The sequence below is a fragment of the Thamnophis elegans genome, chromosome 4 (genome assembly GCF_009769535.1).
Source record: "Thamnophis elegans isolate rThaEle1 chromosome 4, rThaEle1.pri, whole genome shotgun sequence".
In the NCBI taxonomy this organism is placed as follows: Eukaryota; Metazoa; Chordata; class Lepidosauria; order Squamata; family Colubridae; genus Thamnophis; species Thamnophis elegans.
In genome coordinates, this window is record NC_045544.1 from 70,095,451 (window position 1) to 70,108,708 (window position 13,258).

The 13,258-nt window shown below is 36.5% G+C and overlaps 1 protein-coding gene across 1 annotated transcript in view; it reads left to right on the forward strand.

Moving 5' to 3' along the window:
- Positions 1-13,258, forward strand: part of FMN2 (formin 2) — a 185,488-nt gene that overhangs the window by 122,338 nt on the left and 49,892 nt on the right. The window contains exons 10-13 of the mRNA XM_032216827.1: positions 5,160-5,251; positions 7,096-7,225; positions 10,001-10,147; positions 12,731-12,790. Coding sequence (XP_032072718.1) covers positions 5,160-5,251; positions 7,096-7,225; positions 10,001-10,147; positions 12,731-12,790 — 429 coding nt within the window. The remainder of the gene's footprint in view (positions 1-5,159; positions 5,252-7,095; positions 7,226-10,000; positions 10,148-12,730; positions 12,791-13,258) is intronic.

Sequence of the window (13,258 nt, forward strand, 5' to 3'; positions counted from 1 at the left end):
AGGAAAGAAGAAAGGAGTGATATATAGCCAAAATTATCTTTAAAGGGTTCTGTCTCATTACCCAAATAATATGTTACAAAATTTTGCTTGCATCAGAAAGATCCGGTGAGAATAGTAAGTTATCTATTTCCTGGACATGTTCATACTGATGTTTGGAAAGGAGTAAAATCACATTTTCAAAGTCTGCCTTTGTTATAGAATAGAAGATAGATAGAATTCTTTATTGGCCAAGTGTGATTGGACACACAAGGAATATATCTTTGGTGCATATGCTCTCAGTGTACATAAAAGAAAAGATACATTCATCAAGAATCATAAGGTACAACACTTAATGATAGTCATAGGGTACAAATAAGCAATCAAATCTTACTAGGAAACAATCAATGTAAATCATAAGGATACAAGCAACACAGTTACAGTCATACAGTCATAAATGGGAGGAGATGGGTGATAGGAACGATGAGAAGATTACTAGTAATAGTAATGCAGACTTAGTGAATAGTTTGACATGTTGAATTATTTCTTTATTTGTTTGTTTGATAATTTAATTATTTGTTGAATTATTTGTTTAGCAGAGTGATGGCATTTGGGGGAAAAACTGTTCTTGGGTCTAGTTGTTCTGATGTTGTATAACATGCACAGATATACCTTCTCAGATGGTGCCTCAGGGAGGTTTTCTGGCTCACACTACATTAGATGCCATGTGGAAACTTGTGTTTGATTTCAAGACTCAAAACTAGAGACCTTTTACTAAGAGATTAGAAGTCTTCAAGATGTTTGCTTGTTTTTCTCCCAGATAATGTTATAAACATCATTTCCACCATGATGTATGAATATGTAGTAATCTAACTGATGCAGAATAATAACTTCCAAGCCTACTTGTTATTGTTCGTGACACTGATCCGAATCAGGGGAGAGGAATGCTTAATCCTTTGCCATCTCACCAAAGCTTCATCCAGATATGTTGTAATCAGGAAATAATTAAAGGTTTGAAAGCTAGGTTTTATATTGTGCACTTCAAAGACGAAATGAGCTTTAGTCTATTTTAAATCTCATCATTTGTAAAAGCCTGGCTTGATCTTACGTAGTGCACAGTGGATAAGAATCCAAATAATAAGGCATGAAAACTAGAACCATGATTATTTGTAAAAGATGGATACTCAGAATCAATCACATAATGTTGATTCTGAAATTAGTAGTTACGTTTTGTGATCGCTGGACAGTAATTACATTTAGCTTTGGTCAATTTATTTTAGTGTCTGTTTACAAATTTCATAATTGAAGTTTAGGGGCCTTTGCAAATCCCATAGTTTAGGTGCAAGTTTTCCTCTAAATTTTCCCCATTCAGTTTCATTGAATATTCGAATTTTAGCATTATAAAAGAGAGATAAAATTATTTTCCAAGTCTAATCTTTGCTTGCATAAAGTCCCAGATTCCTTCAGTAATTCAATATATAGAGTAGTTCTTCAGTTCAGAGAAGATACCGTGTTGTGCAGGTCATCTGTGGTCACAGAGGTAATTCTGCAGTCCTAGTATGGAAGTGCAGAACCTAGTACAGTGTGGGCACTGGAAGTCCATTTTTTAGTAACTGTGGCAGAGGTGACATTCTCCCGGTTCGCTCTAGTTCAGGTGAACTGGTAGCGGCGGCAGGCTCCGCCCACCCACCCAGACATCATCATGGATGCTCTGTGCAGGTGTAGAAGGTTCTGCACCTGTGCAGAATGCCACACGCAAGCGTGCACTCCCAGTTCCAAACCAGTAATGAAAGTAAGAGGAAACCATCGCTGAACTGTGGGTGTTATTTTAAGACAGTTCGCAGTTTCCTATAATTTTTTTGTGACACCTTTTTTCAACGTTGGTAGCATCTTCATAGCACAGGGCTCACCACTGGCTTCCATCTGCAGTTGTAGCTTCCAGTTCCCTTGGCTGGATGTTACAGTGGTACACAGTGTCTTTTTCAACTTCTTGAATAGAACTTGAATGGTTGACCTTGAGGTTTCTTTCCAGATTCCAGTACATTACAGAGTAACTGGTGAGGCATACAGTGGTCATCCATTCTGAAGATGTGTCCACCTCATCTCACCTGGGCTTTAATAATCAGTGACTCAAATAAATTTGTAATATTTATCTCTTCTTAGACCCTTAAATATATCTGTTTTGGAAAATAATGAAAGATTGATTGGTGTGATTTAATTTCTTTAGATATATTTATTAAGGATTTTGACATTTCTAAGACTGTATTTATAACCAAACCTGGAGGAATGGCATGGATATAGACTAATTTATAGAGATCCTGTTGGTTGTATGATATAGTAATATGGTTCTTTGGAGCCATAGGACTTTTTTCTTCTCTAATTTTTAGTATAAACTATCTAGAGAGTCAATATTGGAATGTCTGTACTAAAGTCTGACTTTCAAAAGGTAGGGCAATTTTGCCTAATAAACCTTTGGGGAGTGCCCCAGTACTGAGCCACATCCCATTCGGAACTGGGCCACGGAAATGGCAAGCACCTGTATTCATGCACATAATTTACTGATGTAAGTAGTGGTCAAGCACACACGCTCAAAGCTCCATCAGTGAGAGCAGCAGATGCGTGTGCAGCCACTTGTGCAAATGGAGTTGTGTGCACGTGCTCACCTGCCATTTGCATAGCAACATCCCTTTTTCCACCACGAGTCCACAAAACCTGGGGACTGCGGGCCTCGAGTCATAGAGTTGGACAACATTTAAATCGAATACATAAACATTTATAAGCAAGCAACGGATGCATTTTTAACACAGGCCTCTGGGAAAACAGATCTGTTATTTTGCTTAGTCTGAAAACTTTAAGTATACTTCACTTATGATAGATGTCCCAGGTCCACATATGTTGGAAGCAATGCTGCCTTCCATTAGCCTGGTTTTTTAATAAAAATTTGCCTTTCTTTCCTATTATCAGATGCCACATCCTGGGAATTCCCCTTCATGCATAAAAAAATAACAGAGAGAACTACAGAACTGAATAATATGTAACTTTTAGGAACCTATTTCACAGAGGGCATACCTCTGTCATTCTTTTTGCATACATGTGTGCTGCTTATTCATTTTGTTCCAGATGGGGATTTGAGCGAGTGGTTCATTGTTCAGAAAGTTGCTTGATCTTTTGTAACTCTATTTTTGATTGGCTGCAGTAAATCTCAGAAAATCTAACAAGATTTGGACAGCCACTACAGAAACATGGATTTGCCAAAACATCCTCAAGCATTAATTTAACGTAATTTTTCCCATGTGGCCTGCAGCTCTTGGACCTCTCAATCTGGCAAAGTATCTCCCCCACTCTTACCACTTTCCAGGATTGTGTCTTGCAATTGTTGCTGGCAGTGACATTTTGTACTTCGTGCAAGTTTTCAGTGTATGATTCCTTTGTGAATAACTAGTACATTGCTGTATTCGGGAAAATAAAGCTATCACTCCTCTAACACAGATTCTTGCACAGCTCAGAATAATTTGCATTATGTTAGAAACCTGACACTTCTATGTTGTAATGTTTTTTTCAAACATTGTATTAGCTATGGTTGTGTTTTATTCCATTAGTTTTCATAAATAGACAGATTATCTCATTTGTAGTCTAATTATGAAACATTGTCAGAGTCTACTACCACAGTTCTTACTTATTCTTCGGCTTAGAATTAAAGCTCAGTTGAAACATCCTTGCCAATTAGATGCTAGAAATTTGCTTTACAATATTAAATCATGCAAAAGCATTCAAGTTTTTTGCACACTTTTCTTTTGTAATGCATGTTATAAGGTTGATATTTTTAGAGCTAGGGCTACAGTGAGTATCTCGGTTTCAATTTCAGAAGGAAAGACATGTTTTTATAAGCATTAAAGTTCTGTGACTGGAATTCCATTTAGGAAAAATTCTTTGAAAATACCTTAAAATAACAATTGCTGTCTCTCAATCCAACCTACCTCACAGGGAAGATGTTATTGTGTACAGTAGGCACATTGCCTTGAGCCATATAGAAATAAAGATGAGATGTAAATGTATTACTAACAATACATGGTCATTCTTTACCTGGAACAGAATACTGCTGAAAGAAAATAGCAGCTCCTAATCATACCTGTAAATCAGTCATTTCCAATTTGGGATATTCCAGATGATAAGTTGTAGAACACTTTAATGGAATATTCATTGTATTGCTTTTATCTCAAAATAGATTTTTGTGTAAAAGTATACTTTTGTATCCTTTGTATAGTTAGTTAGAGAGAAGAAATCAACTTATTAATATAAAGGCATCTAAGAATTACTGCAAAAATCATACAGTGCAATTTTGGATTCAAATTGTCATGCCTATTTTTGTTTAAATAATGCCCTGTAAACTGATTGATTGCAAGGGATGCAGTGGCTCAGTGGCTAAGCTAAGCTTGTCAAACCAGTTCGGTGGTTCGAATCCTTAGTGCCATGTAACAGAGTGAGCTCCCGTTACTTGCCCCAGGTTTTGCCAACCTAGCAATTCGAAAGCACATAAAAATGCAAGTAGAAAAATAGGAACCACCTTTCTTGGGAAGGTAACAGCGTTCAGTGCGCTTTCTGCATTTAGTGATGCTGACCACTTGGCCATGGAAATGTCTTCAGACAGCACTGGCTCTTTGGCTTTGAAACGGAGATGAGCACCATCCCCTAGAGTCGGGAATGATTAGCACATATATGCAAGGGGAACTTTTACCTTTATCTTTAAACTGATTGAATCTCCCATAACTAAAGTCATCTTGAGTGTAAATTTAAAATAATTATGTCTTTCTTTAAAAAGTTTTTATGTCCCTTTTTTATTGAAAAAACAAAAAGTGGCTTTGTTATTCACATATGCATCAGCTTAATCTATGCTTGAATAAAATAAATGGGAATGTTTAATAACATAACAAGAAAGGTTTTTATTTAGTGATAGTTGTCTGGGTAAATATTTTATGTCTAACATTATTTCATGAACTACTTTTACCACATATTTATGTTAAATATCTTTGTATATAAATAATTAAAATAAATTGAAGAATAATAATTGAACAGTTATATTTGAATTGTAAGCATTATTTAATTTCCTAGATAATTATTTATACAGATGATTATGCACTACTTCCATCCCTAATTTTCTTTATATTTATTAATCTTTTTTCAAGAGAGCACAATCTGATGAACTGGAAAAGATAGAAAAGCATGGCAAATCAAGTAAAGAAAAGGAGAATGCCAAATCTTTGGACAAACCTGAACAGTAAGGATACTATAAGCCATCTACACTGGTTGGAGAGAGTCAAACTATTAACTTTTTAGTTGAGGTTCAGATACAACACAAATTGTTCTAACTGAAACAAATAATTAACCAGTTCAATACATATAATAACCATGAGATTCAGTTCCACTTTGTTTGAAAAAACTGAATTATGATGTCCTTGGGCTATTCACATGATTTGTACGATAGTGGTATGTCCTCCTTTTTTCCCAATTCTTCCAGTAGATGAATTTACTACAAATCCTTTGGTTTGTTTGCTTCTCCCCAGAAAGAAATATTTGCTTGTTCTTCATGAGAATAAGTTTAATTTGATCCTTATCCCTGCTTAGCTATTTTTCCATAACCTTGATACTTCCTTTCTCTTGCACATTCTTTGGATTTACATCTTAATCCTTACTTCAAATGTACTCAATTTAGCTTTGTGTGTATGTATGTGTGTGTGCATGTGTGTCTAGTAATCACACTTACAGACATAGTATTCAATAGACACCAAAATATATTTGATGTCAGTTTTCTTATAATGTTAATTTATCTCCCGAGCTCCCTGATTATATGCTAAAAATAGTTGAATTATCATGTGAGATAGCTGAAATATTGCAAGATTTCACTCGTCTCTCATGGTTTTTGTTATGGAAAGTCCCAGAACATTTAATATTAATTTATATTTTCAGGCAAAGTTGTATGTATATGTATGCATATATGTGTGTACTTCTGTATTAATCAGTCCTCTATCAGGAGGCAGAAGTAACATTTTGTAGCAATCTCTGATGATTATTCCCATCCTCTTCAAGAAGTGTATAAACCTGTACAGACCCAAGTCTATATTTCCATCTAGATCAGGGGTGTCAAACTAAAGGACCGGAAGCCAGATCTAGCCCTTGGGGTGCTTAGATCTGGCCCAAGGGCTGCTCTAGAAACAGCAAAGGACAGGCCCACGGTGTCTCTGCCAGCGAAAACAGAGCTCGGGAGAGCTGCATGCAGCCCCCCCCCCCCCAAGCTCCGTTTTCTTTGACAGAAGGTGGCAGGAGTCCATTGCGGCTGAAAATGGAGCTCGGGACAAAAACACTTGGGCCACCACAGATGCCCCCAACACGAGTGATGTCAGTATGCCCACACCTACCCCAGCCCCCAAGGTCAAACACAGCCTTCAATGAAATCAAGTTTGACACCCCTGATCTAGATAATTTATCTTTTTATCTATGTTTTTCTTCTGCTGATTGAGTGAATTACATTCAACATCTGAATCAAAGTTCTGAGCCCCAGTAACAGGATAGCATTATTAGCCACTTCTTTGAGGACCTAAATCCTTTTGAGGGACAAATATTTTAATAGACCTTCTCTTTCCCCACTGCCTTGTTTTTCCTCAAGTCAAGTGTCAGAACATTTATCTGTTGGGATATCATTGTCCTTATGGGAAATTAAAATGACAGTTAGTCACTATTTGCAAAACTGTTGTTTTTTTCACTGCTTAGCACTGGCTAATTTGAGTTGGTAAGGGGTGCAAGGTATCTGTATCTGTTGGAAGTCTCATTTTAGGTGGAAGACTTCTAAGTTCCACTCCCAATTTGAAAGGAATGGATCTCATTGTTCTTTTGTCTTGTTGTGTCCAAAACCAATAAATATCCTTTATCTGCTATCAATCCTTTGTTACCCTTCCCCCTATGTTTGGGTTCCATAGTCATACAGATAATCTGTTCCCATTCAGAACAATTTTTCATTATTCATTGATTTAATTGGGAATGATTTTAGATTATACTTCTGAACCTATTTTTGTCCATGAAGTTCTTTTAATAGATCTCAGTCATGTCTTTCCTTAATGTCTCCAGGTTTCTTTATGAGCTCTCCCTGATTCCCAACTTCTCTGAAAGAGCCTTTTGTATCCTGTTCCAATCAACATTCTCCGAAAGCATTTCCTCTCTCCGAAGCAAACTTGAATTGTTGCAGAAACTGTGTGAGGTAGGTTCTGGACCATCTGATGCAAGACCTAGATTGGCTGATATTTAATCTTCCTTATTCAACAATACTCATATTTCAAAAGTTTTATTTATTTTACATGCTCATTAAATGTGAAGGATAGCAGTCCTGCTGAATGGAACATTTTATGATTTTGCTTCAAGATCAAAGTAAATCTTAAGATTTGGCTTTCAGTGCTGAAGTATAATAACACCACAAGTCTATAGCCAACGCGTATCAACCTCTAGAGAATAATATACCTTCTTCCTGTGCCAAAGCAAAATCTTCTCTCTTTGTAACAGGCACTGGCTTTCCTTCAGTATTTCCAAACAAACATACATTGACTTTTTCTTTTAGAAGTGCCTTTGTTTCTGTAATGATATATAATAATCAGCCGATTATATTTTGGCAGCACTGGAAACAGCCTCAATCTCCCACAGTTAGCTTTATAACAATGAGCAAATATTAGTTAATATTAGGCTACATAATCTTGAAGATATCACTATAACTTTAGGATTCTTCTTCAGTCTTGAGAAATCATAGTTGCTATTGGCAATGCTGCAAAGATGAATTCGAAAATATTGTGTGAGGAAGGTATATAACACTCCTCTTTTTTTTCAATACTCTCAGTTCCATGTGACACTTTCATAGCTATAATTCTCCATGGGAAAAATCTACAAGGCATTGATGGAGTGCTTTAAAATATTCAGTTAAAGACATGTTCCTCAGGGAACTTAATAATTCCTCAGTCACCAAACTTTGTTGCCTTTTTTCAAAGCTTAGTGCCATGCTTGTTTGCAGCCTGTTCCGCTGCCGCTGCTATTATGCTAGAACCAATTTCATCCTGTTTAAGACTTTCTGCATTGCAACCAATCAGAGGTCAAGCCATTGACAAACTTTTTGCTGCCATTCTATATAATCCATATAATTTAACTGGAAGCAGTGTCACTAAGGGAATAAAAAGTCCTTGCATTTTATTCCATCTGAAATGTTCATTGGAACCCATCTATATGCCCCTCCTCCAAATATTCATTCACTATTATCAATTTTAATGGAATGGGAATGATATACAGAGCAGTAGTGTATCTACATTGTTAGGCAATTAAGTCAATGTTTCCCATTTATGTCCAATGTGGTGTTTTGCCTATTTGTTTATTTGTATCCCACTTTTTCTTGAAGAGAATAAGGAGACACACATGAAGCTATCCAACTTTTTATCCTCATACTTTATCAATATAATCATGTGTTCTTTTTTTAAGGAAGGGGGGACTTTTTGTTCATCAGACTTTTCATAACTGTCAAGAATTCCTATGCCTTAAGGAAAGGATAGATCGGTGTCCCCTTTATTACAAAGCTCTGTATTTTTCACATTTGCCAAAACACAAATATACTTTGTAAACTTTAATTTGCATGGTTTAATTTTGCCAGATGCCTTCTTCCATTCAGAAATGCTTGCACTGATTATAGGGCTCAGCCTGCATGGTTCTTTCAAGTATTTCAGTGCCAGGAGAACTAGCTCATTCTCCTACAATTGCTGCTTATTTGTCTCTGTTCTGTTGCCTGCTTAGTAGCTTTAGGAGACTGGTCTGATGGTGTATGGGAAAGGCCTTGGGAGGCTGGGCCAAGAGAGCCTGCCAAGGGAACAGTTGGATGAGAGACTGCATGACCCTCAACTGGATAGTAGGATGGGCAACAGGCTCAGAAAGCTTCCTCCCCTAGTTTCTTGGGTTGTAAAGGAAGTAGGGAGAAAGATTGCAACATTGATGTTAGCCTCATGGGTAAACCAGATGTGAATTACTACCAGATGAGCTAATTATACTTTATTGTAAAGCTAAATTGACAAAAATCTTCCAAGTCTGAAAGTACATCTCTCTTCCCTCTGCTCATCTCCTTCATAATCTAAGAAACTGAGGAAGGTTTCTTCTGACTCCCCTGCCCCACTGTCCGGTTGTGGGTTGTGCTGTCCGTTATTTGACTGTTCCCTAGGTAGCATCTCTTGGGTCTATCTCCAAAGGTCTTTCCCAATACCATTACATTTAGTTAATCCAGCACTTCCTGCATCTCTTGTGAGATGGTTTCACATCCAGAACTGTCTCCGGAGTAATTATATTGGTTGTGGGCCCAGCCTATCATACTAAAGTTGTTCAATATTAATAAAAGAACATTTAATTTAACTTAAAGACATTTGAGCAATCTTTGGCAAAAATGACAAGTACCTGAACTTGAATATCTCTTACTCTAAACTATGGTTCACCATTTCGTTTCTATTTCTTTAAGCAATGTTAGAAAACCTTTTTATGGTGTAGGTGGGGAACTTATCTCATTACAAATGCTGCTGAACAATAACTCTTTTCCATCCTGTCCAATAGTGGAGTACTTGAACAATATTTGAAAAGTCAAAAGCTCCCCAGTACTGTACTAATCTTCAAATAAAAACTAATTTTAAGTTTGAAGCTCACAGAATTAATATCTCTGCATCAGTAAATAGCACATGGGTATTGGCTTCAAATGTTCAATAGTCCCTTTTCTCAAGATATAAATGTCTTTTTTTATTAGTGATACACCTACATAGCAGTAAGGAATTTATAAATTATAAAATGGAAGTTTCATAATTATTATTAATATTTTGGAATCATCCCAGTGTGATTATGAACTATTTAAAATTAAATTGCATTCAATTGTTTTGACAACAGTTATGTGCGTGTACACTTTTTATTAAATAAAATGAAATGTTTCTAACATGTTCTGTAGTAACTTCTCTGCATCTTGTTTCTCCAGATGTTGAAAAGTGGCTCAGGAGTTATGCGGGTTCTCGGCTTGGTCCTCGCTTTTGGGAATTACATGAATGGTGGAAATAGGACAAGAGGACAAGCAGATGGCTTTGGTCTAGACATACTTCCCAAACTCAAAGATGTCAAGAGTAGTGTAAGTTTTACCTCCCATGCCTTAATTATTATGGCATTTAATATGCTGCAGTGCTTTTTTAAGCATGAAAGGCCCATGCTCACAGTGCTGTGGTGATGCAGTGGTTAGAATGCAGTACTGCAGGCTAACTCACTGCTCACTCCAGAAGTTTGATTCTGAGAAAGAAAGAAAGAAAGAAAGAAAGAAAGAAAGAAAGAGGGAGGGAGAGAGGGAAGGAAGGAAGGAAAGAAGGAAGGAAAAGAAAAGAAGGATGGGAAAGGCAGGAAAGAAAGAAGGAAAGGAAGGAAGGAAGGAAGGAAGGAAGGAAAGAAGGAAGGGAAAGGGAAAGGAAGGAAAGAAAGTAAAGAAGGGAGGGAGGAAAGAAGGAAGGAATCTCCAAATGTAGAGATAAAACATGTTATTATGTTATTTAGTCTTGTAGTAACTCTTGGGTACTAATGGTGTGTAACAAATTGATGTTACACAATTTTCATTCTTAATGTCTATCTATAAATTGGAATTACAGATTTTTGTAGTTTGTATTTCAAAGCCTAACAAAATGTTTGCAGAAAATATAGGTAGTCCTCAACTTAAAATACTTTGTTTAGTGATCATTCAAAGTTACAATGACTGAAAAAAATTGACATGACATCATTTTTCACACTTATGACCATTGCAGCATCCTCATGGTCATGTAATTTACATTTGGGTGCTTGACAACTGGGTCATATTTATGACAGTTGTAGTGTCCAGTGATCATGTGATCAATCTTTTGTGACCTTCTGACAAGCAAAGTCAATGGGGACTCCAGATTCACTTAACAACCGTATTACTAACTTAACAAATGCAGCAATTAACAAATGTGGCAAGAAAAATCATAAAATGGGGCATAACTCAACAAATTTCTCATGGAGCCCACAATTTTGGGCTCAATTGTGGTGTTAAGTTGAGGATTACATGTATGTGTATTGGGGATGGGGGGAGCATTAAAAAGGATGTACCAGGAAATGTAAAAATGATCAATCAGTTTTGTGCTATTTTTTTCTTCCAAATTTGTAAATTCATAGTGAAATAGATTAAAATAAACTTGTGTTCATAGGGAAAAAAATCCAAACCTGACAAATTAATCTATCACAAAATCTTGCTTATTGCTAAAACATTGGATTACAACTTCTAAAATTCTGATAATTTTTCTATTATTAATATTGAAATAATTAACCTATTCAGTAGTTTTAAAATTTCATAAGTGTTCCATTTAATAATGAATTTATATAACATCTAAATAATCTTCCTGCTACTACCATATATATTCCTTTTTTATATTTCAGTAACATAAGTTTTTTTTACAAACTGAACAAAAATCATTTATAAAGCTCACAAAGGGGAGGATCTTTTCATTTACCATTTGTTAGAATTCTAACACTCTTAACACAATTAAAATTATTAAATTATCTTAAAAGTGATATTTAAAAAAATCTCTATTATGTGTTGCATAAATGCATGGAAGGCTTTTGATTTTATTTTCACTTCCATATTTGCATTTCAATTGCTTTCTTGCATAACACAGGTAGTCCTCACTTAATTATGATGACTGGGACTGGCAACTCCATCACTAAGCGATCTCATAAAGTATGGCACCGACTTACAACAGCAGCTCCAGAAATACTGATTGCAGTTGTTAAACGAATTCCTCATTTTAGTTAAGACATTATCACATGATTTCCATTTGAGAACTCCTGCCAGTTTCATCATTGACTTTGCTGGTTGGAAGTTGGCAGTGAAGATCACAACATGTGATATCATGTTAGACTTAAATACCCCTCCATAGTATTTTACAGTACTATGTGAGTGGTTTACCATGCCGGCATATTGCCCCTAACATTCTGGATCCTCCTTTTACTAACCTCGGGAAGATAGAAAATCCTGAGTTAATCTAGAGGCCATCTGGGTCAAACTCCAGACTGTGAGCAGAGTTAGCCTTCAATACTGGATTCTAGCCACTGCACCAGAGGTGGATTGCTGCCAGTTTGGCCCAATTTGGCCGAACCAGTAGTGGAATTCAAGCCTTGGTCGCAGAACTGGCAGCAACCCAGACCTGCTACGCCCCCGAACTGGTTCCCTTGCCTCTTGGTCACCGCCATTTTGGATTTTAGTGACTGTGCGTGCGCAATTTGCTGTAAATTGTTCTGCGCATGCATGCTGAACAATTTACATTGAACAGTCCATGCATGCACAGCACACATATGTCACATGCGCAGCGCACGTATGTCACACGCACATGGCGTGCAGGTTGTGAACAGGCAGTAACATCAGCAGCAACCCATCCCTGCACTGCACCACCAGGACTCCTCATGCTGCAATTCATCAGAATTGCAAGCTGGTTGCCAAGCACCCAAACCATAATCACATGACAGCAGCAGCTACTATGACTGGTCATGAGTCCCCTCATTTAGCACCATCATAACCTGGAATGGACACTGAATGAATTGTTGTTATCTGAGGACTAATTGTGTTCCAAATGTATACAAATACAAATACAAATTATTCAATCTCAATGTCAATATATTTCATATATAAATGCTATTTAATTTTGATCTTATACAGGATAACAGCAGGAGTCTTCTGTCATATATTGTCTCATATTATTTGCGCAATTTTGATGAGGTAAGTATGAACTTCCAATTTAATCTTTTAGAATTGTTTTTGTTTCTGTCATTGAATATAAAACTTTTGGTGAGATCTAGTAGAGTGGTTTCTTGAGGGAACTAAGAATAAGGTGAAAAATGCTTTCCTACATGCTCAAAATCTGCTTTTTCAAACTCAAGCTTCATTTCTCAATCTCTAAGGAAGGTATTTGAGGGCCTAGGAAGTTTACAGAATGAAGGTGAGTTTAAAAAGTGTTGCATATTCAGTGATTTCCTTTCACAATACTGAATGTCATCTTTTTATCTTCTGGTTCCTTAACCATGCAATGAAGGCAGTTGATAAATTTGGTTGTTGTTTGCTTATATACTTTTAAAAGTGAAAAATGTTGCTAGCATGCTACTCAGTAGTATTGTTGACTAAAATCTGTCAAAGTAAAAAAAAAACTGACCAGATTATTTGTGTGTGTGTGTGTGTGTGTGTGTGTAT